We start from the raw sequence: 26,542 nt of genomic DNA, 5'->3' as shown, positions 1-26,542 counted from the left end.
GCATAAAAATGTAAAAATAAGATACAGAAAAGGTCTTTCTCATTCTAATTTACCATTGCATTCAATGTGGGTTTTCCTGGGCTTCAAAATGGTTCACTTTGGTCAAGAAATGAAATACCTTAACCACAAAATCTTTTGAAATATGCTTAAAAGTGAGGCATGTTTTTTGGTATTGAAAACAAAATATAAAATCATCTTTACATGATACAATTTAAGTGATTTTAAAGATTCCTTTTTAATTGCATTTAGATAAATCATGTTAACTACATGGATACAATATTCGGTACAAAATGTTAAGATCATTCTACAGGATTGAAAAAATTCATTTACGTATTTTCCACAAGAAAGGATATTTATAACATAGTATTTTCAGAGATCAATACAAGTATCTGCCATACACTGAATGAAAACATATTGCATAAAATCAGTGAAATTTATTAGCTCACCACACAATCATTTGGCTCAATTAAGACACTGTCACTACTTCTGATATTTCCCTCTTCCAATTTCCATGGAAATGTAAGCAAGCAATTTTCTGGCAAGTGATTTCCTTTAGAGGGGAGGTTTCCATTGAAATTAAGTGCAACTTCACACAAGATTTCTCCACATTTCCTTGACACATGGAATCGGGAGCATTGCTGTTACATCCTCACAGACAACAATATTAAAATAAACCACCTTACCCATGATGAGAGAAAGCTAAAACACTGTAGAAAATATATTTATTCTAATATATCTACAAATCAAGCAGTTTTCTTGTTCTGCTCTAGAAGATCAATGATTAAATCTCCAACACAAAAGCATAACCACTCCACTATTTGTATCTAACTGATTCATGCCTGTAACCAGCCTATCTGAATTTTATATTGTTGGTGTGACCCTGTGCCACCACAAAAGCAGCATTAGAACCTCTGCCATGGATCAAAGGCATTTTTGATCTTAATTAAAGTATTGTCAGTTCGAGCGAGTCTTTATTTCCTATTCATTCTATGCCTCATGAATATAATGCACAACTTCAATCATTTCCTATCAATTACTAAAAATACCTTCAGAAAAGCTATCTATTATGTTATTCCTATAGTTTATTTCATGCAAACCACACTGAACTCTTTAGCTTTCTGCATACTGTTTCATTCCATTAGTTTAATGCTTTATTTGTAAACAAGTTGTTCTTGGGCCTATCTCTACATAGTATGCCAGAGAGCAACACATTTCTTTCCTCTGAGTTCACATTCCCAAACCTCTCATAGTTTGTGAAAACTCCTCAAATAAACACTGAAGAAATATCGATTAGCTTCCATTTTTAATTAATGTCATGACCAAGGTAAATTTTTGTAGATAGAATTATTTCTGCCATTTGGGAACAGCCAAGGCCACAAAAAATTTTACTTTGAAAACCAGGTAACCTTCCTGTGGCGTTTTGTGCGGAAGAGAAACCTGGGTGTGGTCTTCAGACAAAGCAGAGATATAGCAAGCGATGTTTGCAAGATCACATAAACAAAACTGAGGCTTCCTTAAAGTGCCTTGCCATCTCTCTTACTTTTAGAATTCTGTTTTAAGTGCTATGTGGACAATGACCTAAATGGCCCATGCAAAGATGTTGTAATTGCATTCTCCGGCTAGTGGAAGCATCTCCACTGGCAGATGGGTGGAATCGCAACGTGACCATTTTCAATTGGCAGTTACCATGACAGAAGCAAACAATATTTACAAGTGCAAGAAATTTCAATATTTTCCTATGTCTGTCCAAAACATCAGATTCAAACACTACTATTATAAAGAATATGGAGAAAAATAATGGTTAATTACGTGTAAAATGGACATGTCCCATTGCAAAGATTTGGAAAAAGGTAGCAAAAAGTTGCATCGTAAATGGCAGAATAAGCACAATGAGCCTGAAACTTTTGTCAGCATTGTTTAAGGCTCTATTTTATGAAGGTAAACTTCAAGATAGCTTTATTTACAGTCAAGGCATCAAGTTCAGACAAAAGCCAATCACTCTGACTAGCAGATTTTGTTTTAAGTGAAGTCGCGATCTGACAGTATAAGAGGACCAACGAGCGTCCACAAATACAACAGCAGTCCAACCCAGCTGGAGGAGATCTTCACCCAAACAGCCGGCCAAGTGCTTTGCAGGGTCGAGTAATCAGTGTTGGGACTAGGAGTAAAAATAAATAAAATTCATGTGGATGCAGGGGAATGATACAAGCAAGAGATATTTCCATTTATTTCTTAATCCCTTCTTCCAACAAATGATAAAAGATTTATAGGTGCATTAAAGGATAAGCAAAATATACAGGCAATAAGAAAAATAAATTGGTGAAAGTATAATGGTCGATGTGGTGTATATGGATTTTTAGTAAGGCATTTGACAAGGACCCCATGGACACTCATTCAGAACATCACGAGGTATGGGATCCATGTCATTTTACAGCCTTCACTCCTCCTCCTCCTCCTCCTCCTGAAGAACTATGAGCTTCAGTTTTACCGAGCATGGCAAAAGGCACAGCTATTTATTTGAACACTACTCAAAGTTACCTGTACCAGTTGGTAAGTGTCATCATGATGTACAAAGAGGACAGGAGAAGGCAGATGTGGAAGAAGGAGTAGCTGTACGTGACGGCATCCTGCTCATTATCCACTGCTCGATGTACACCATCTTCAGGGGCAGAAGAGATTTCACTCACTGCCCCTTCACCTTCCTCAGTCATCATCAGCTTGTTAACTTGAGTATTGTTGGAGGATCGGATACTGCCAAACAAGAAGGGAAAAAAAATGGACCGTTTAACGAAGGCAGCTGAAGAAAGAATACTCCATGCATTATTAAAATAAAACCTGTAAGCTTGTAGGTATTTATTGTTTTACATTCCACTTTTTAAAATTCTCTGGGTGCTTTTTTTTTACTCAAAGTAACTTGTAACTTATTTGGATATATTTCTGACTGTGATTCAAATGCCTGCAAAGTACTTTAAAATGAAAAGGTTGTGACTGATTTCTATGAATGGCACTCGAGTTGCAAAGTTCAGCAATAGGAGAGCTAGTCAAAGCAGTTGAGTGCTTTTCCAAGAATTGATTATTCTTTTGGTTCACATCAATTAAATCTCAATTTCCAGTATACTACAACCAATTTAATGTCAAAAAGTAAATTAGAAACCAAAAGAATATTCCACAATAAATTGTTTGCCTTGAGTAAACAAATCATTTTATTGCTCAGAACTCGTTTGGGTGCATTGGAACAGAAAAAATACACAAGAAAATTTGTGAAGGGACTGAAGAGAAAGAAATTTGCTTAGTAAATATGGTATCTGAATTTTAGTTTAAAAAAAAATCTCTTCACTGCCACAATTCTGTGTCAAGGGGATGGCAAGATGAGCTGGAAACACCATCTCTCTGTGTCCAGTGGCACCCATCTGTTACCACTGGCAGACGTTGACATGGCAGGCTACTGGCAAATCTGATCCCAGAGCAAAGATGGAGACCACGATCTACAATGTCAGTTCAATTGAGGATTATCTGGAAAGAATATCTTATCACCAAAAATAAAAATCATTAGTCGAGGGCTAGATTCAAATTAGAGAAGAAAATAAGATCATAAGAAAAAATAGGCTATTTAGTCCATCGAGCCTGCCCCACCATTCAATCATGAGCTGAACCATTTTCCCACTCAGCCCCATTGCCTAACCTTCTCTCCATAACCCTGGCTAATCAAGTACCTAACAATCTCTCCCTTAAATATTACTAATGACTTCGCTTCCACAACCACCTGTGGCAACAAATTCCACAGATTCACCACCCTCTGACAAAAGAAATTCCTCCGATTCTCTATTCTAAGTGGGTGCCTTTCAATCCTAAAGTTGTGCTCTCTTATCCTGAACTCTCCCACCATGGGAAACAATCAACATTGTCCATTCAATGAGATCCCACCCTCATTCTCCTAAATTCCAAGTACAGACCAAGAGATGCCAAATGTTCCTCATATAACTTTTTCATTTCTGGAGTCTTCCTCGTGCACCTCCTCCAAAACCTCTCTAAAGTTAGCTTGTCCTTTCTTAAATGAAGAGCCCAAAGCTGCTCAAAATACTTCAAACTTAATTGCAGTCCTGCGTAGTTGCTAGGGTTAAGAAATATTAGGGACCCTTTTTCTGGGAGGAAAGACTTAAAAAAAGAGACCTTGAATAAAGCACGCAGATAAGAAAGATGACCAGTCCCACAATACTCTGGGCATCCCACCACTGCACCACTTGATCGGAGGGCGGGGCAACAGTTGAATTGCTAGTTGTTTGATGCACGATGCTCAGCAAACTGGGGTTACAATTTCTATCTGCAAGAGGTGAGCAAAAAAAAGTGTTAGCACACAGGATTTCCTATTTCATCGAGGTACAAAAATGGATAAAGAAATAAAATATTCTAGCCATTTGAAATAAAACTTCAATAATGAAACACATATCCCTCAGAAAATACTCCACAAAGTTACCACGACTAGTCCCACGTCACTTCAGATGCCAGTTAAACTTCCTCTGAAAAAATACCTCCAGTGCAGCAGTGGCCTTGTGTTTCATGTCATTTTACTGTGGTCAGATGCCAAATTGTTGACCTGACTTCTTACAAACTGTCATGCAGTGGACTTCACTTAGAAGTAGTTTTGATCAATTAAGCTTCTTAATAAATTTCAAAAATCGGGAAACATTTTTCTGCAGAGTATTTTCTAATTTTTTGCAACCAATCATAGAGGAGGCACGGTTGGTGTAGTAGTTAGTGCGATATTGTTACATTGCCAGCAACCTGGGTTCAAATCCAGCGCTGTCCGCAAGGAGTTTGTACTTCTCCTTATGTCTTCGTGGGTTTTCCTGGGTGTTCCAGTCGTCCCCCACCACCATCACCACCACCATTCAAAACACATCAGGGTTGTAGGTCAATTGGGTGTAATTGGACTGCACAGGCTTGTGGGCTGAAGGGGCCTGTATAATGTTGCATGTCTAATTTTAAAGATTTTTTAAAATCCAGAGAAGTTATTCCTGGGTCTAAAGTTTCAAAAATAGGTGATCCAAGCTAAAAGCACCAAAGGCTAACTGTACAAGATGCATCACCCATTTTCAATTGAATGGTACATTGTGTACATGATCTGTATATTATCTCCATCCACACAAGGGCCAAATAATAGATGCTGAAAGCTGAAACATCAGAAATTAGACATCAGGTCCGTGGAGAAAAACAAAGTTACTGCTTAAAATTGAAGAGCTTTCATCATAACTGGAATTAACATTGAATTTAGGGAATCATGGAAAATCGGTAGTGAAAAAAATAAAAGGGAAGGTCCGATGAACAGGAAGGGGTATTTAAGTGTCAAGAGCGTTGATGGTCTCAGGGACACGTGAATGGTGAGAGGGTAAACTAAGAAAGAGGGAAAAAAGGGATGTGGATGAGGTAGAAAAAAAAATCAGAAACATGTGGTACAGCACCCCATTTGCCAATAAAGCACTTCCTGACCCAATGCAATCAATAATTTCAGGTCTGAACCACTGCAGGATTTTATTATGAGCAGCAGTCATTTCCAATGATTCATCCTTTGTTACTTGTGCTGCATTTAGACCCATTTTCCCTTTTAAATTTGCACAAAACCACATTTATTTTTTTCCTGTATCCCATAATATTTAAAAACATGGTTTCATCTCTAACAGTGATTTACTTCTGAAGGTCTAGTGGCTTTAATTAACCCATTGCACCATGATAAAATGTTCTGCTCCAAATGTTCATCAAATTATTCCAGAAACAAAGAAATTCTGAAACTGAAAACAAATAATCATATATTTATCGATTACTGTTCTTCCTACTTCAGAAATGTTGATGGAATGTTACCAAGTTAAACCTACTTGGTTCATTGGTCATGGCCGACCAGGTCACATACATTGTATAAAGAGTAATGACAGAAGCCTGGAGCAAACCAGAATGAGGTTGAGCTTCCTGCAGAAATAAAACACAAAAACAAAATGTGTGAATGAACAAATAATCTCAAATTCTGCATACAACTAATTCCATATTATTGTACATATAATTCGACATGAAGCATCATTTTGGGTAAAGTAAAAAAAATACATATTGTGTACTTGCATTTTTAATTATGATCGCTTTGTCATAGAAATAATTCACAATAGGAAGTTACTTTTACACATTTGTAAAATATTGTTTGCACTTGACTACAATGTTATAAGGTGGATGCTAAGCCTGAAGCAGATTGCAAAGTATTTAGCACAATGTATCCTGGGATGAGGAACTCTAGTTGAGGCTGAACCTGTACCTCATACAATTCTAACCACAATGTTCAATTTGTAAACTCTTACTTCTTGCAATAAAGGCGAGAATTCCATTTGCATTTCTCATCTGTTGTCTAACATTTTGCAATTCATGCACAGGAGCACCTAGATCCCTCTTAACTTCACTCCTCAAGTAGAATGGAGTCTCAACATAGACAAGACAAAGGAGATGATTATGAACTTCAGGTTTGACCAGGAACGGCCAGCCTCCACTACACATCAACGACTCTGTCGCAGAGCAGAGAGCACCAAGTTCCTTGGAGTTCACTTAACTAGTGACCTTCCGTAAACATTCAACATCTCCTCACTTGTCTGGAAGGTGCAATAGGGACCACGCTTCCTGAGAAGAATGTGGCGGGCAATGTTACCTGCCATCATTATGTCGATCTTCTAAAATGAGCTCCATCAAGAGTGTCCTGGCCGGCTGCAGAGAAATGGATTGGAGTTCAATCCACAGGAACATTCAAGTGGCAGAGAGGATCACTGGAGTCTTGCTCCATGCAAGACTCTAATGAGATCATTGTCTGAAGAGGACATGCAAAATCATTGAGGACCCCTTCCACCCAGCATAGAGCATCTTTCAGCTGCTCCCATCGGGGAAGAGATACAGGAGTATCAGAGCCAGCACCACCAGGCTGAGGAACAGCTCCTTCCCACGGGCAGTGAGAACGTTGAACGACAAAGGAACTCCTCACACTAACCACCTGAGACTCTTATTTATACAAGACAATATCCATTGATTTATTAATTTATATGTATACTTCAAATATTTGTCCTGCATGTCTTATTTGTTTACATGTTTATAACTGGTTGTGTGTCTGCATGCTTTGCACCAAGGACCGAGGAACACTGTTTCGTAGGGTTGTAGAATCAGATGACAATAAATTTTACTCCTTGCACTCTCATTCTCTCTCCATTTCATTGCTCTTACCAAAGTACATAATATCACACTTTCTTACATTAGATTCCTTTCATGTTTTTGCACATTCATTCAATCTCCAGTAAAAACTCCTGTTTTCCAGACTTCAAGCAACAGCTGCCTCAAGCAATTGGCAAAAAAAATCATGGAAAATAAATAGGTAAAAAAATACGGAAGTTTAACATTGGTGTGCCTCACTATTAGTTTGCCAATCACACAATCTCAAGCAACTGGAAAACTCACTCATCCAGTATCTTTCAATCCCCATAGAGTGCCGAGGAGTTTTACTATATCCATATTCTATTGCAGAGTACAAATATTATCAATACAGGAAGTTCTTCGACTACCTTTTGTGATAATGACAAACTGGTTCCTTGACTTCTGAAGAAGGTCTAACGACTGAATTCATCACACAATTAATATAATTCCATAATACATTATCAAAGAAATTAAATTCAAAAATGCCAAAGCTGAAAAATCAACTATAAATATAATAACTCTGCCTTCATACTCTGCTCCCTCCTCCAAATCAGTTATAGACGGTCAATGCTTGAGGGTGAAGAACCCTGCGCTGGTTATGCACTTCCACCATGAAAAAAGTCCTATTTTCTACATGAAAACCAGTTTTCAATCCATGTTGACCTCTTCCCTAAGCTCTTATCTTCTACAATAGCCATTTATATAGTACATTTGGATTTCTAAAAGCCATTTAACAGCTTTAGCAAGCAAAGCAAAAATAAGAGACTCACTGGGTCTGGCAGCATCTATGGAGCAAAATGGTCAGTCAATGTTTTGAGACTACGGTCGTAAGGGGAGATAGCAACCATAAGGAGGAGGGAGGGGCTTGGGAGATGCTAAAAGGTGATAAGGTAGTGGACAACTGAAGTGGCAACAGTGTAGTGGGAAGATTGTTTAGAAAGGAGACAACTTGGTTTGAATGAAAAAGAATCATTGCCAGTCATCAGCTGATCTTTTGGATTTCCCTTCAGGATGTTTTGACAAGGAACATTTTTTAAAAATTCAACATGTATTCCTGCTCGTTTAATAATCACTTTTGGAAATGGCATACTCCTGGGCATCAAAAGGAACAGAGGATATCAACAGGTTAAGGACATAGCATTATGGAATGGATGAGGAAAATGGCCACAGGTAAAGTACGGACAGTATTCCTCCCTCAGTATTGATGCCTGCATCCCCCGAATTCCTTCAGGCATGTTTCTACTTTTCAAGTCTTTTGTACTCTCACTGCCAATGGAACATAATGGATTAAACATGTTGGAAAAGCTGATTCAACAGTAACCATTAAAAGGAAATTAAGGGGAATAATATTGGGTCTATGTGGAGGAAATTCTGGAGACTAGAATTAATTGAACAGGTCTATTAAAGAGCTGAAGCAAATTGGGATGGTTCAGTAGATCTCTACATTTTTTATCGTTCCATAATATCAATTAAAAAAATTAATGTCATTACAGATTTCAATTAAAAGAGAGATATTAATTGGCAAAAGGCTTTTCCCATAAGCCAAAACAAAAATCAGTAATATCCACTTCAACCAGTACAGCATCTACAAACACCTATCACAGACTGAGAAAATGACAACACAAACTTATTTTATCCCTTAATGTATTTAATAATGTCATTTGGATTATGACACATTTAACCTGAACTAAATTTAGAGTTTATAATGGATTATTTTGCAAAGATACAGATTTAAAAAATTACATTTTATATTAAAAGTCTGCAGTCACTTGCCAAGGTTGGCCGAGAATTTTGGAACAAATACTGTGAATGAAGAATTGTACCTTCAATCATCAGTTTTATTTGCATTGAGATGTACAAAAAACTGCAGTAAACAGACAGAAATTGAAGAGACTCAGCAGATCAGGTAGTATCCGTGGGTAAAAATGGTCAGTCAGCGTCACACCCCTTGTCTGAACTTGAACAACATCAAGTCCTTGAGTACCTTCAAATCCTAGTCACCACATTGCATTAGTTATCCGCAACATGCTTCTAATTGAATATTTTGTTTTCTTACCTGAACCTTCGATAGGATGGACACAATGGAGACAATGATGCAGAAGATGAGATTCAGACTTATGAAGACTTTATTTGTTACACAGTCATCAGGCTTAGTATAAAAATAATAGAAAAGAACAACTGCAGCCAGAGAGACAAGATAGTTGATGGCCGTACAGATAAATAAAGCTGTAACAAAAATGGGAAGATGTGTAAATGGACATGGCCATTCCCAAAGTAATTTCAATTTGAAAAAAATTAAAGTATCTGAAACTGGCCTCTTTCCACACTTGTCATTCCCTACCACTTAAATGAACAGAGTAGCTGAAGTGAACTGCCACAGCTTCAGCAGACAGGTTTCGCAGTGTTATGCTGACCCTCCACTACAGTGCAGTCAGGATGAAACTGCGGAAAAGTTGTGCATGAGTTCATTCAGCACAATTCCCCAATGTCCAAACTTTCTGCACAACTTTGGAGAAAAAAGCCAAGCAGCTCCAAAAACAACTGTGCAAAATTCAAAACCGAATATGGAATTTATGGAGAGTTTGAAATTGTGGAGGAAGTCACTGATGAGGAAATACAGCACAACAAATTAGTTCAAAAATAATCAAAAAACAGATTACATGGAAGTAAATTTCCAGCCAACAAGGTCACAGAATGGTATGAACTGCATCAACATGACAATTACCAGAACAATGAGCTCCAATATTTTTTTTGTATTTTTTTCAAATTAATGAGACTCGTGCCACCCAATTGCACATAGTTTACATATCAACTCTGTACTTTTTAGAAATAGCAGTTGTTCCATCTTGTGCAGAGATTTAGCTTGAGGTACAGCAAGGATTTAATAAATATTTACAGGGATGTTATTGCCTCCACTTAGCTAACCACTAAATAAATGAAGAATGGTAGAAAATTCATGGCTAGATCTGCCTTCAAACACACTGAAAATAGTCCACTTATTTTTACGTACCAGCATACCAGCATTTGCTGTTTCCTTCTTCCATGTTCTCAACCCAGGACTGACCCCAGGAGTGAGCAAAATCGATGAGAAGAATCAGCTGAATGAGAATAAAGCAAAAAGCTCCAACCACACCAAAGTAGAACCACACTGAAGGAGGGGAAAAAAGAAACAGCGGTAATGAAAGACAATATTATTTAACCAGTCAAGAAAGGCAACTTGTAGTGCTGCACCAAGATATACAATATATAAAATATATGATTAGGATGATTCAACCAATCATTACCAGTCATCAGCTGATCTGTTGGATTTGTCTTCAGGATGTTTTGACAAGGAACATTTTTAAAAATCTCATCTTTCTTTGAAGTAGAAAAACTGGCATGAGTTAAAAATAGAACGAGATTATATATGTGAGAGGTTAGCAGAAGAATTTATATATAAATGGGACCCAAAATTATTAACTGGGGCTAAAAATTGGTGAAACATTGGATCACTATTTGGTATAGGATAAATTATGAAATTGGAACAAAAGGATGTATAATCACCTAAAATGCCCTTGGATTCAAAACCACCTCGTACCTTTTTCAAAAGATAATCAGTTTCTAACCATCTGGTCCAATAAGAGTGTTAGGAATATCGATGATTGCTATGAACAAGACCAATTGATGTGATTTGAACAATTGAGAAATAAATATGGAATCCCTAATACAGGTAGTACTTTAATTTGTTATTTCCAATTGACAGCACTCTTAAGGGAAAAAATTAGGTCTAAAGATGTGGTTGTCTATTTGTAGTGAGGTAGAAACTCTTATTTGGAGAGGAAAGATTAAGAAATTTACATCAGCAATATATCTCTTACTGCAGAACAAAAATGTTAAACAAAAATTGGACAAGTCTACACAGAAATGGGAGACGGATTTGAATATTATAATTGATGAGCAAAAATGGTCCAATATGGTCAAGATGGCATGACAAATTCTATTAATGTAAAATATAGATTGGTTTAGTATAATTTTTTTTACATCAACTATATTTAACATCACTAAAATTAAATAGAATGAAATCAGACTTATCAGATCAATGCTTTAGGTGTGGTGAAGGGATAGGTTTTTTTTTTAAACTCGACTTGGTCAAGTTCTAAGGTACAACCTTTTTGGGCGGAACATGGAAAATTCTTGCAGCAAATTACAGGTGCCTTATTTTCTTTAAATCCAAATTCTTGGAGCAAGTTACAGGTGCCTTATTTTCTTTAAATCCAGATGTGTTCTTATTGGGAAATGTAGAAGGAACAAGACCTAAATTGAAATTATCTATTTGTTAAATGAAATTTGTTAAAATAGGATTAGCAGTAGCGAGGAAATGCTAATCGGATTCACATTTAGGAATGGGAAGATGGAATGCAGAAATACAGAATTGTATTCCCCTTGAAAAAAACATATAATTTTAGAAATAAAAACCTTATATTTTGGCGAGTTTGGAGTCCATATATGCAAACATTAAGTATAAATACATAGTAATGCTCTTCTAGTCTCTTAAGTCCTGTGTTAACCTTCTTCTCCAAAATGAAATGATTGAACAAGATCTGTTTACTCCCAGTGTGTTGGGGCATGACACTCCAGACAATCCAAGGAATTATACTGTTTCTTCCTTTCTTTTTTATTATTTTCTTTATTTTTTACTATATATTTTTTATAAGGGTGGGGATTGGGATAAGGAGAGGGTATAACCATCATGTAATGAATGAAATTCTCTTCAATCCAAATAATTATTGTATTGTACAATGATTTATAATTACATGTTGACGTATCGATGCTATTCCCACATGCCCACATTAAGTTTCTATTTTTTAATATTTTGTCCATTTAAATATCTGCCTGTAGATCTCTTACACATAATGATTGTACATGATTCCACCACCAATGAGTTGCAGGTATCCACATTTTCCTATGAATTCCCTTCATACACCTTCCCCTCACTTTAAGCCTATCTCTGTTGTTTTTTTATTTTCTACCATGACAAATAGATTCTATCCTCGACATCTTACAATGCTATATACCTCTGTTAAGTCAACCCTCAACCTCCTTTACTCCAAGGAAACCAAGCTTAGTCTATTGAATCTCTCCCTGTAACTGAAGTTCTGCAATCCGAGTCACATTCTGGTGAATCCTTCTCCACACTCTTTCCAATGCAATCACATCCTTCCTAAAACATGATGACCAGAACTGCACACAATGCTCCAAGTGTGAACTACCTAGTGATGTCCTAACTTTTATATTCTATGCCTTTTTCCCTCTCTGTTGGTATTGACACTTACAGTGAACTATGGACTGGGACCTCAAGGTCCCCCTGTTCACCAATATTCCTGAGCATCTTAGAATTTGACTTTCCAAAATGCATCACCACACCTGACAGCACTAAATTCCATCTGCTAACAGCTTCACCCAACTTTCCATCCAATCTAATTCTTGTGACCTTAAAAACATTTTCCTCGCTATCCACAACACCATCAACTGTTATTTCATTTGCAAACTTACTGATCATTCAGTTGATTGAGATTGTTCCATCATAGATTGCAGCGGGAGAGAGAAAAAGAGACTATCGAGTCTAGTTTTAAACCGATTTCGTATCTACATGCAAACAAAATCAGTAATTCTTGCCATCATCAAACATTTACAATGAGCTTTCACAACACTGAAGGTTAAATATTAACTTTTCTAATTGCTAGCCCACCTGGTTATTGACATTACTTCTCTAAAAGTGAATAAATAACTGCTTGCACATTTTTATTTTCATACACCCACAACATTCAATTATGCATGGAAAAAACCAAATCACAAAACATTTACAATACCCGTTGTAAATGTTCCATCAGGAATGAAGAAAGCACCAACAGTGATTCCCACTAAGGCCAGGAATTTGAAGAACCAAAACCTAAAAAAGAACAATTAAAGGCATGAGGCTCTCAAATGAAATACACTTAATGCCACCAAGAGAATAATTCTCCAAGTCAGTTTAAAATTGTAAGAACATACACAATAGGAGCAGGATTAGATCACCAGCCTCTTAAACTTCTTCCGCCATTCATTATAATTGTGACTAATCAAAGCTCTTCTGTGGCAGTTCCAAATAAATATTGGAAACATAGAGGAATTAAGTGTTATGTATCTTCACCTTAAATAATTCTAATTATCTGTCCTTCATCACACTCTAGGCCAGTGAATTCCAAAGATTCATTGCTTTCTGAACAAAAAAAAATTCTATGCATCCCAGTTTTAAATGACCGGCCCCTTATCATGTAACTATACATTACTTATAATTAACACAAGACTTGTAACTAAGTACTTGTTTAAAAGGCTTTTAAAAGTTGTAATTATATCTGTCTCCACCACCTCCTTCGCCTGTCTTTCCACACATTCAGCAGGTTGCATAAGAAATACTTTCCCCTCAGATCCCCTTTAAATTTCTCACCTTTCTCTTCAATCTACAACTCCACCAATCTTCATAACATTTGCAAACTTACTAAACACCTTCTATATTCTCATCCAAGTGACACAACTCATGTGCACATGCACACCAAATTCAACGTCCCACCACTGATCCCTGTCATACAGTCGTTACTGCAGATTTCCAGGCAGAGAAACATCATCCAGCTAGTTTTAGATCCAGTCTGCTAACATCCCTCACATCCCTTGAGCCAATCTACCATGTGGGACCTTGTCAAAAGCCCCTCTGAAGACCCTGTAACCTTCTACTGCTCTGCTGTCATCAATTTCCTTTAAAAAAATTCAAATTGTGAGACAAATTATATCCTATTCTACAGATGCCCCCAAAACACAAGGAATAATGAGAAATAAAACAAAAATACAAAAAGCTGCTATAACATCTTTCTCGAAAGTAAGATCACAAAATGAAAACAGGCCTTTTATATCTTTCCTTTTATCCGAATGATTATTTATCTCTAAATGTTCCATTTTCCGAAGTTGCACAGCTACAGGAGCTGCCACCTTACAGATCCAATAACAGGTTCAATCCTGACATAACCTGCTCTCTCAGTGGAATTTGCATTTTTCCCCCTTGACAGCGTGGGTTCTCTCCATCTAATTTTTTTTCCCCCACATCCCAATATGTGCAGACTGGTATATTAATGGCCTACTCAAAATTGACTCCAAGGATGTATATTAACGATGTCCTTCAGAGAAAAAAAGTAGGGTGGTCTAGGATTAGTGTAAAAAGGTCCTTGATCACTGCCGTGGGTGTACTAGGCCTTAGAGATTTTGTTAAGTGATATACAATTCTAATGAAAGATTATTTACCTGAAACAACAACCATTTAGTCTCCACCAAATGCTACCAGACCTTTGAATACTTACTTTTGATTTTAGTTCAGACATCCTGCATCTACAACATTTTTCTTTTGAATTAATCTGCCCATGCTATTACCGTAGCTTGGAAACATCAAGGTGACTATAGATAATAGAGGGCTATCAACAAAAATGCTTGGTAACCCAGCAAGAATCAGTGTACCCAGAGGACTTAGGAATCCTTCATGTTTATCAGATCCTCCAATTCATTGTTGCTGCTTGCTTCTTCATCACAACCAACAATTTTCTCAAGCAAAAATCAATGCTAATCTTGCATCACTATTTGAGGAAGGGTATGGCATGTCAATTGACATACAAAGCAAATTACATTTCACCGAATATCACTGGGTGCAAAATGCTTTTGGACATACTTCAGTAGTGAAAGATACCATAAAATGTCAAGTTTCACACCTTTGATCTTTACTGCAAATTAATTCAAGATCTGGCATCGTCGATTTGAAAATGTTCTTGCCTAATTTGTTAATCCTATTTCTGTTATTGAACACTGATAAGGACTTTTTTCTCTCCCCGCCCCCCCTGCCCCACCCCCCAGTGAACTTCATCTCTAATGTAAATCAGTTCTGGAGAATTACTCACAAATTCTGTCCCTGATGGTGTTACCAGAGATTATAAACAAACAGATGTCTCACCCATTCTGTAGAGCACCTCTTGGGTCTTTACTGCTTTTCACTTGGATCATTATTAAGGCAAACAGGAAGAAGAAAGCAGCCAGTGCAAAGCACATGCGATAAACAGATTTATAACCGACAATGATGTTACAGTTAACATGACCCTGAATGAAAGGAATGCTTGAACTTCCTTCGCAAAATCCAGGAATCTGAAACAAGAGATTAAAAAATGTTATTACAATGAAGTGGAAGTCTTGATTCTTTTTATCATGGGCAATCATAAATCACCTCCACATAAAACTCCTTATCCTGTGCCAAGACATACATCAGCATGTTTTACGGCCAAATCATCAAATAATGGCTAAGAATCATTCCATATTACAATTGAGAAGGTGAAAAATGGGCAACCAATGCAAAACACTTTCACAGGCAATGGGTTCAGAATATAGTTCACCATCTTTACATGTGCAGATTCTATTTTAAGTGGTGACTGTAGGAACTTCAATTAATTGTATTTGCAAATGTTCACTTGAACACTGCCATGAATCTGAATTTTTATGGTCTACAGTAAATTGAAATTATTAAAACAATCTTTGCACGATTTGCCTTGAAAAATATATGTAGTGAAAAAAAATAAATTGAATAGCATCTATGTTACTTCAAGTGGAGGTTTTCATCCATTCAATTAAAACACCATTAATTTTTAAAAAAGGCTTTTACATTATCCAGGATCACTGGGGCTAGGTTAAAATAGGTTCATTTGACCAAAGCCTGGGGTTGAGCCTGTACTCATTGGAGCTAGTAAAAAGGCAAGACAGGGTGGATCCAAGAGCACCTCCCCCATGGTTTCAGAATAGGAGGTCAGCCAGAAGAGGAGACATTTCTTCCCTCAAAGGATCAAGAACAATAGTAATTCTCTACCACAGGATGCTAATGAGGGAGGGGGGCTGGGGGGGGTCATGGAATAGATTCAGGGCTTATCAAATTTGAATGAATGGGGTGTTGAGGATTCTAGGGAATAGGAAGGAAAGTGGAATTGGGAAAAAAAGCATCAAACCAACATGAACTTATTGAATGACCAGACTCAAGGGATCATTTGGCCCATTCCTGCTCTAAAATGACCTGAAGTAGATCTGTTGAAGTTAAATTGAGAAACTGGGATATCTGAGATGCTGCTTAAAAACACTTTAAGCAGATGTTTATGACTCTTTGTAATTGTTACACCAAAGTATGTAAATTGGGTTTTAGCAATTTTCAAAGGAAAAGCAGTGTGTAAGGGAGCTAGGGTGTTCAAAAGAAATTATTCACTCTTATACTGTTACAGGAGGCATAAAGCCTGTTCACAGTTGCCCTTTGACGTGAAGAGAAAAGAAATGGATGAGATTTCAGTGAAATTATTTAGCTAAACAACAGGATGCAATAACACTAATTAATGGTGCAAAACATCCCAAGATATTTGATGACAAGACAGAATAAGTTTATCTCACTCCCCCAGCATTAAATATAAGACCTGCTTAGAACAGTTGCATTATTTTGAGCATCTTACTTTCAAAATGAAATTGAAAATGAAGGAAAGCATTAGGGCGCAAGCCAGCTGAAATACAGATTATGGACTTTATGAGTATATCGTTTATATATAGTTTATAGCAGCCATTCTCAACCTTTTCTTTGATTATGGCTCCATAAGACTCTGCTCAAAGTTTATGGGTTCTCTTCCCTATGAAGCAGTCAAGTTTAGTTGATTTCTTCTGACTTCTCTCCGACTACTTAAAAATCATACAAAATATTTAGGATTTCAGTCTACGACTCCCCTTAAATGTGATGTAGCCCCGGGGGAGAGGGGGTGCATATGGTTGGTTGATAGTATTCCTTCCTACCTGTCCAAGTAGTCATCAGCTAATTGAGTCGCATGAATGAACAAACCTGACATTTTCAAGATATCCAAAGCTGCTGGTTAGTTTATGGTTGGAGTTAAGCGAGGGATACAGTGGCAGTGTATCCGCCAGTGGGCTGATATCGCCTCCAACTGTGCATCTTGGCGCCTCACAGTTCGGCGGGCAGCAACCTCCTTTGAAGAAGACCGCAGATCCCACCTCACTGACAAAAGACAAAGGAGGAAAAACCCAACACCCAACCCCAACCCACCAATTTTCCCTTGCAACCGCTGCAACCGTGCCTGCCTGTCCCGCATCGAACTTGTCAGTCACCAACGAGCCTGCAGCAGACGTGGACATACCCCTCCATAAATCTTGGTCCGCGCAGCCAAGCCAAAGAAAGACAGTGGCAGATGTACAAAGCAAGTTGGCACAAGTAGCAATAATCAATGTTGTTTGGTGACATTGGTTGATGCCTACTACCAAACAAGCCCTCTCATTTTCTTAGGGGAATATCATTCTGGCACACCTGGCGTTAATCTAACAATTCATACAGATATTACTGACATTCAGGATTCTCCAAGTACAATCCACAAATGTCAACCAGGATTGTGCACTGAAATTATGCAGTCTTGATTCAAAATACAAGTCATACATCAGAACTAGCATCTGTTTTCATAATAGGGAAAATAAAATTAGTCAGGGTTTGCCCAATTGGCTGGTAGGTAGGTTGGTCAATGCTCAGTTGGGATTTTAAACATATTTGAATACTCCGTAACAATTTAGAACACTACTTTCCACCACCACCACCCCCCCCCCACCATTTCAAATGAGATTTATTTTAGAGATATTTTCTTTCCACAGAGAAATCTGGCAACACAGTGAAAGAAACATTCTCGAGTACCACTGTTTGTTCCTCAAACTGATGGTCCATATTTCACAGCCTAGTAATCAGGGACTCCAATGTCTTTGCCATTTGCTCAGAGTTAGATGATCCAATGATATATTTCTCTCCCTTCCAAAGTCATATCAAGCCCACACTTTAGACTGCACACCAGCACATTCCCGGATTAGAATGAGGAAATCAGGATTTGAGCAGCACGATGTAATGATGAAGTGGGCAATGAAATTTTTATTGTTGTATGTACCCAAGATGCAGTGTTAGAGGTTGCTTTGCAATCCGACCAGTCAGACATCTCATCCAACAAGTAAAACACAGTACAAAAGTGCAGAGTTACAGAGAGAGATTAGTTGGAATAGAGCAAAGGCAGCACAGCATTAAATAACTTGAGCATTAAATTAAGAGAGATATTAAAACAACTGACTAGAAATTCTGGGTTCAAGTGTCTTGGCTCAAACAACATGACTTTTTGAGTGAGATATTTGTAGATTGCAGGCTTTTATCAAGGATATGACATCATGTGTTACGGTCACCTTAAGAGATTATGAGAAGCATGCAAATAATATGAAAAGAATAAAAATTTACCTTTCTCAATTGGGTCTCCATTCCAGGTAGGATCATGATTACAGACACAAATGTTCCAAGGAGCAAGAAAAAGGTATAAATGAGGCGAGTCACCACAGAGTTCTTGGTCGAGGGACAGCATCCTGAAAGCAGACATGGTGCACTTCCACACAGGCAAGAAGCCTAAAATAGAAAGGATAATCAAAATAATAACCCAATACAGGTTCCAATTTCAGTTTTATCCTTAATAATGCTTCGTTTTAGGCCTTGACACACCAAGAATGCATTTAAATTTTTACATTTAGACATACAGCACTTTAACAGGCCCTTCCAGCCACCCAAATACCCCAAATAACCTACAACCCCATATGTTTTGAAAGGTGGGAGGAAACCCGGGCACCCAGAGGAAACCTACACAGACATGGGGAAAATGTACAAACTCCTTACAGACAGCAATGGATTCTCACCCGGATCGCTGGCCCTTTAATAACATTGCACTAACTGCTATGCTAACTCTGCTGCCCTTTCACAGAAATAATGGCCCAAATTTTACAAGCAAGCATTGAAGTGACCTAACTTGTTGCTGATGTGGAAGAAACTTGTTCAGAAAGCTTAATCAGGACTTGGAATACACCATCATTTCCTAGAACCCTGCACCAGTTCTCAATAATACATGGGTGGCTGCCAGCCCCTTTTATAGGAAATCTGTGGCATCCAGCAGCATTGGCACCAGGCTATTGAACAATCAGATCCTCATTCTTAATTTCAACATGATCCAGCACACAATCTTGTTCTATTCCGACCTCACCCAGATCAAGGACCTTTTCTCTGGTGAATATTGAAGCCAAGTATTCATTTAGGACCTCCCCAATCTCCTCGCCTCCAGGTATATGTTGCCTCCTTTATCCTTAAGTGGTCCTGCCTTCATTCTCATCATCTGTGTTCTTCATATATGCATAGAATGTCTTAGGGTTCTCCTTAAGCCTACTTGCCAAGGCTTTCTCATGCCCCCTCTGAGCTCTCCTGTTCTTTTTAAGCTCCTTCCCAGCTACCATACAATTCTCATGAGCTCTTCCTATTTTTTGCTTCCTAAATCTAATGATTATTTTCTTCTTCCTCTTAATGAGCTGACTCACCAGTTTTCTCAAACAAAGTTCCCTTTTTATACCAATTGTTTCCTGCCTCAGTAGGACAAACCTATCCAGAGGTCCACGCAAGTTGTCCCTAAACATCCTCCACGTTGTTTCTTTGCTTTTTCCCAAGAAAATAGAGTCCCAATTGATTCTCGTTTATTCCTGTCTCATCCTATTGTATTTAGCCCTTCTACAATTAGACCCTTAACCATTTTGGCTGCTTTTATCCTGGTCCATCCTTACGCTAAAGCTCAAGAAGTTCTGGTCATCATAACTAAAATGGTTCCCTCACCGAGAGGTCCATCACCTGACCACGTTCATTACCCAGCACTAGATCCAGTACGGCCTCTCCTGTAGAATGGTGAACCACTTCTGTGTTTCTGCTCCACATATGCTCCTAACATTGGTTTTCAATTTAACCCATTCCAGTGGGTTCTGACACTTTTACCATCATTCCCAGCTTGAACTCTGGACCAGGATCTAAAACCATGATTCATAATTGTGTAAGGCAACACACAACAGACCTCAAAACTTAAACACTAAAACAAAATGAAAGGAATCCATCTCCTTGGAACTTGCAATCCTTGTAGGTGAAATGTGTTTTGTAGTGCTGTTAACATTCGAGATGTGACTGCCCGAAGAGTCATTCAACCGTGTATAGATGCTGCACGACCTGTTGGGTTTCTCCAGCACTTTTGTGCATTGCACTGCAAAAACTACGACGACAGATTTTCTCCTGTTTAACTCTCAGCTATTATTTGTTCCTTTTGCACGTGCCAGATTCATAATAAGAGAAGGTCCAATAACAGAAAGTATCTACTCACAAGTCTATGAAAACTAAGGTAGATCTAAGTCACTCACCATTTCACTAATATGGACTATTGGATAAAAAACTTCACACTGCTTTTCCCTCTGTTCTGAAAGTGACGTATATAATTTACCTCATGATCGTGTATAATGTGGTGTCAAGAATTGCTGAAATGCAATCTATTTATATAAACTGGCTGAAGAGGAAGAGGGGAAAACATCGTGACAGCATTGGCCCATGGAATGTTCAGAGTTATCATGGTATTGTAGCGGCCCACAGCGCCAATACAGGAAATGGCTGTCGAACCAAGGAATGATTGTTACAAATTCTATTTTCCAAACTTCTGATTGCGAGATAAAACAAATATAAAAAATATTTAATGAGAAAACTCAGCATTAAAGTTAGTGATGCATTTGTCTGCTTCTGAATATTTCATGTTGTTTACTGCATGAAAGGGAGAACCTTCTGTCTGACCTAATTAATTTGATAAGATGTTCCAATCAATGCGTTAGTACATTATGACCACTATTCTGCAAACAACAGCATGGGAAAATGGTAACAGCTCTGCTGTGGCTTCCAATCAATACTTCAAATATATCCTGGGGCCTCATGTTAATGCAATGGCTTGCCTGTAGCTATACTTCATTTGCAGTTTTAGGAGATTTGGTATGTCACCAAAGACTTGCAAATTTCTACAGGTGTACCATAGAGAGCCTACTCACTAGTTCATCACTGTCTGGTATAGAGGGGCCAATTCACAGGACAAGAAGAGGCTTCAGGTGGTTTAGAACTCAGCAAGCACCATCATGGGCATTAGTCTTCACTCCATTAAGGACATATACAAGAGATGGTGCCCTCAAGAATGCAGCCTCCATCATCAAGGATCCTCACAACCTCGGCCATGCCCTCTTTTTACTGCTACCATCAGGAAGGAGGTACAGGAGCCTGAAGACGAAAACTCAACAGCACAAGGACAACTACTTCCCCTCAACCATCAGATTTCTGTAATGACAATGAATCACAGACACTACCTCACTTTTTCGCTTCTGTATTTATTGTTTAAAAATTAATTTATAGCAATTTTGTGTCACATGTTCATGACAATAAATTCTGATTCTGACTATTTTAAACATCTGGTTGGATCAAGAATTGGCAAAGTACTCAAATGCCACAGACAAATTGTAAATACATCAGTGCATTCATACTTTCAGTACATCAGAAACTGATGAATAGCATACAAGAAACCAGCACAAGTGGCCCAGCTGTTCATCATCAGTTTTTTTTTGTGCAGATTTACTTCAAACATTTCTTGAGGCTTGTGCAAATCACATCTTTCCCAATGTGAGAAAACATTCCATTTTTGTTTCTGTGGACTCACAGACCAAATCTCATACACAAACAGCTCCAGTTCAGACATCTTAACAGTTTGTTTTCTTCCACTTCATCTTCTCTTCAGGGACTGAACAATTTAAGTGTTTGAACTATTCTTTGCATATATTGGCAAATAGCATCGAATTGCACTGGATCCAAGTAAAATACTGGCTTTCTTGTGATCCAACCTCAGAGAGGATTGTTCCATACCACTTAATCCTTTCTCACAGAACCACAAACTCAACACATTTTTCGTTCTGCATATTCAAAGCCAGCTTATAAAAAGGTTATTCTCCATCATGCAAAGCAGCATGGGTGGAGGTAGAAGAAGCATGTTTCGGGTTAAAACCCTCCATCAAGACTGAGAGGAAAAAGGAAAGATTAGCAGTGCACGACAGTATGAGGGAGGTGCAGACCATTTTGCAGAGCACCTGCACTCCATCCATAGGGTATCTCTTCACTTGTCAGGAAGGCACAACAACGATTGCACTTCCTGAGAACACTGAAGCAGGCAAGGCTACTGGGCACCATTAAGTCAACCTTCTATAGGAGCTCTATCAAATGTGTCCTGGCCGGCTACATCACAGTGTGGTACAGTTCCTGCAGAGAAATGGATCAGAGGTCAATCCACAGGACCATAAGAGTGGCAGTGAGGATCAGTGGAATCTCCCTCCCCCACCCCATCAAAGTGATCTAATGGCATCATTGACTGAAGAGGGCACGCAAAAATCATTGAGGACCCCTTCCAACCTGCACTCAGCATCTGTCAGCTGTTCCCATTAGGGAAGAGATGTAGGAGGATCAGAGCCAGCACCACCAGGCTGAGGAACAGCTTCTTCCCACAGGCAGAATGACTAAAGGAATAGCTCAAACCACCGTCTGAGACCCTCATATCCATGAAACAATATTCATTTATATCAATGAAATACTTGTTTTGCACATGTGTATTATATCTGGTTATAGGTCTGCTTTTTTTTTTGCACTGAGGTCCGGAGAACACTGTTTCGACGGGTTATACTTGTACAATCAGATGACAATAAACGACTTGACTTGAGATCACTACTTTTAAAATCACTCACACTTTCAGCTTTAACTTCAAACTCCTTTCCTCAGTAACTCTGCTTTTTGTTGCTCACTCCTTTCTTGCATTCAACGTATTTTCCACCTTTTCCAACTCCCAAGTTTGGTGACCACTTATCATCCATAAACCATGCAAATTATTTTTATCTGCACATAATCTGTCCAATAAAAATGGCAAGCTGTTATCAAACTAAAGTAGCAGTTATTTAGTGAGCAAAAATTGCAATGCTCACGATTGCATTGAAAGGTCAGCTCGATAATGTGCTCAAGTTATTGAATGGAGTTCAGTCTCAAATCTTCTGGTCAGACTTGCCATAGCTGGAAGTCAGGGGTGATTTTATCCAGAACAACCCAGCTTACCAATTGTTATATTTGTTTGTTCTCTCTCTGATCCATAATGAACATGGTTTACAGGACATTTACCTCAGCTCAAAACAAGAAGGAAATTTCCATACAGGGTATCTTTCATATTCACTGTCACCAGAGTACATATTTCTTTGGCTTGGCTTCGCGGACGAAGATTTATGGAGGGGTAATGTCCACGTCAGCTGCAGGCTCGTTTGTGGCTGAGGTACCAGAGTACATATATGACATCACATACAACCTGAACTTCTTTGTCCTGCAGGCAATGCAGAATTACCACTTATTGGTAGTGCAAAAACTATACAACATACAATTGTAAAGAAATAAAGAAATATAAATAAAATGACTGTGCAAATCAAAGTGAAAAAAAAATCAATAAAGAGTCCTTAAATGAGTCCCTGATTGAGTTTGTTGTTGAGGAGTCTAATAGTGGAGGGGGAGCAGCAGTTCCTGAACCTGGTGATGTGAGTCTTGAGGTACCTATACCTCTATCCTGAAGGTAGGAGCAAGAACAGAGCGTTTGCTGGATGGTGTGGATCCTTGATGATTACAACTGCTCTCCGACAGCAGCATTCCCTGTAGATGTTCTCGATAGCGGGAAGGGGGTTTGCCTTTGACGTCCTGGGCTGAATCTGGTACTTTTTGCAGGGGTTTACACTCAAGAGTATTGGTGCCCACATACCAGATTTATGGAGATTTATGGTGATGCAGCCAGTCAGTACACTTTCAACCACACATCTGTAGAAATTTGCCAGGATTTCCGATATCATACCAAACTCCGCAAACTTCTGAGGAAGTAGAGGCAATGAAGTGCTTTCTTAACGATGCCATTGGTGTGTTGGGTCCAGGAAAGATCCTCTGAGATAGTGACTCCCAAGAATTTAAATTTGCTCACCCTCTCCACCTCTGATCCCCCAAACATCACTGGATTGTTCACCTCTGGTTATCTCTTCCAAAAGTCAACAATCAGTTCCTTGTTTTTGGTGACATGAGTACAAGGTTGTTGTTGGTGCACCGTTCAGCCAAGTTTTCAATCTGTCTTGTATGCTGGCTCATCGCCCTTTTTTTAAAATACAACCTACAGTTATGTATAAAGTGAATAGAGCTGGGGACCAAGAACACAGTTCTTTCAGTTGACATTTTCAACATTAAACCTGCAATGCACATTTTGCGCCTAAGCCTGTTTTGAAGAGCTGGAACAGATAAGCTGATCAAAATGGTATCCTGTACTGTGGGTTTTTATGGTGAACTGTAACATTGCTGGAGAGTGTTACCATCAGAAAAAACAACTCTGATGGATGCAGAAATATGTAAATATCCAAATACTTTGATAAAAGCTCATGCACATGAACTTCATCATCAAGTTGGTTACAACTTTTAGTCCCCAACTTGCTTCTCTTCAAGATTTTAATGTAACACAGATGTTATACAAACTGGAATTCAGATTAGAAATAAAAATCTTGTATTAATAAAAATGCCATTGTTCATGAAGAAAAACTGGATCATTAATGTCTTTTCAAGGAAGTATGAATGTTTTCAATACAGAGTATGAATGATTATAAAATGAATGTTTGCACTATGATGCCTTCGCAAAACACTGAATTTCATGACTTGTTGATGACAATAAATTCTGAAATGTTGTTTCTAGGCTGTTATACGACTGGAGTCACGTTTGAATGTTGTCTCTTAACCTGTGGGTTAAGTGGTCCACTACTGCAAAGATAAGCGTATACAGAGCCGTTGTCATACCCACACTCCTGTTCGGCTCCGAATCATGGGTCCTCTACCGGCATCACCTACGGCTCCTAAAACGCTTCCACCAGCGTTGTCTCCGCTCCATCCTCAACATCCATTGGAGCGCTTTCATCCCTAACGTCGAAGTACTCGAGATGGCAGAGGTCGACAGCATCGAGTCCACGCTGCTGAAGATCCAGCTGCGCTGGGTGGGTCACGTCTCCAGAATGGAGGACCATTGCCTTCCCAAGATCGTGTTATATGGCGAGCTCTCCACTGGCCACCGTGACAGAGGTGCACCAAAGAAAAGGTACAAGGACTGCCTAAAGAAATCTCTTGGTGCCTGCCACATTGACCACCGCCAGTGGGCTGATATCGCCTCAAACCGTGCATCTTGGCGCCTCACAGTTTGGCGGGCAGCAACATCCTTTGAAGAAGACCGCAGAGCCCACCTCACTGACAAAAGGCAAAGGAGGAAAAACCCAACACCCAACCCCAACCAACCAATTTTCCCTTGCAGCCGCTGCAACCGTGTCTGCCTGTCCCGCATCGGACTTGTCAGCCACAAACGAGCCTGCAGCTGACGTGGACTTTTACCCCCTCCATAAATCTTCGTCCGCGAAGTCAAGCCAAAGAAGACTGCATTGTCACCGACACGAGGAAATAGAACAAAGGCCCTGTATGATGCAGAACTGTTCTTCAGCCCACAAAGTTGCGCCAACCTATATAAATGTACTCCACAATCTAACCCTTCCCTCCCTCACAGTCCATAACCAAAATGGAACAAGGAATGTCATCCTTGGCCACAAACTCTGCTTGGGAGAGCTGCAGATGCTACGTGACACTAAAATGCATTGAACTCCACCCTCACCAGAAACAACAGGGAGTGAGTGTTCCTTGGAATGGGCAGAAACCCCATGAACATCACCTGTGTGATACATTGTCGCCATGATCTGAGTAACAAAATTGTTCACCAACACAATATGCAGTCCATAAACTTAAAAACACATACACCAGACTTTATAAACATAAACGCAGTCAAACCTGATCTGACACAATCAGGAAGTGAAATTACATCAAAAAAAGTGCAACCTAATTTACAAATTCCTGATTTTTATTTGAAACTGGTGATTCAATGCAACTTTTAAAGTGGAAACTCTTTCAGTCAACATGAAGGGGGACACAATCTGTGGTCGTGAATCCCCCTGGATTCAAGGCCAAACAAGCTGACGAGGGAGAGGGAGGAATGGGAGAGAGAGAGAGATGGAGGAAGGAGAGGGGGAGGGGGTAGAGGAGGTGAGGGGACATGCTGATGACGCAGGCAGGAAGATCGACACCCCGGAAGCAGCTTCCAACACAGAACCCCTCGGGTTTGCGGTACTCACGCAGTTGACCAGCGAGCAAATGCCCAGGCAGGCTCCCATCGTCGGACAGCAGCGCAGAGCAACCTCCTGGCCCACCCTCGCGTCGATCCCTCTTTCTTCACACTCGGCTCTTTCCGGGGGTTCTCGGGCGCGC

General features: G+C 39.0%; 1 protein-coding gene across 1 annotated transcript; it reads right to left on the bottom strand.

The window, feature by feature from the left end:
• Positions 1 to 216: 216 nt before the first annotated feature.
• LOC138741369 (serine incorporator 1-like) lies at positions 217 to 26,542 on the bottom strand. Its single transcript, XM_069895328.1, has 10 exons — positions 26,410 to 26,542; positions 18,557 to 18,718; positions 15,218 to 15,405; positions 13,059 to 13,138; positions 10,220 to 10,357; positions 9,266 to 9,435; positions 5,871 to 5,961; positions 4,171 to 4,321; positions 2,539 to 2,751; positions 217 to 2,158 (listed from the first exon to the last, which is right to left on the bottom strand). The coding sequence occupies exons 1-10, from the start codon at positions 26,446 to 26,448 to the stop codon at positions 2,020 to 2,022; spliced, it is 1,371 nt and encodes a 456-aa protein (XP_069751429.1). The 5' UTR covers positions 26,449 to 26,542; the 3' UTR covers positions 217 to 2,019.

The sequence above is a fragment of the Narcine bancroftii genome, chromosome 8 (genome assembly GCF_036971445.1).
Source record: "Narcine bancroftii isolate sNarBan1 chromosome 8, sNarBan1.hap1, whole genome shotgun sequence".
NCBI classification, from domain to species: Eukaryota; Metazoa; Chordata; class Chondrichthyes; order Torpediniformes; family Narcinidae; genus Narcine; species Narcine bancroftii.
Note: the sequence above shows the minus strand (reverse complement) of the source record. Positions and strands in the feature narration are given on the sequence as shown.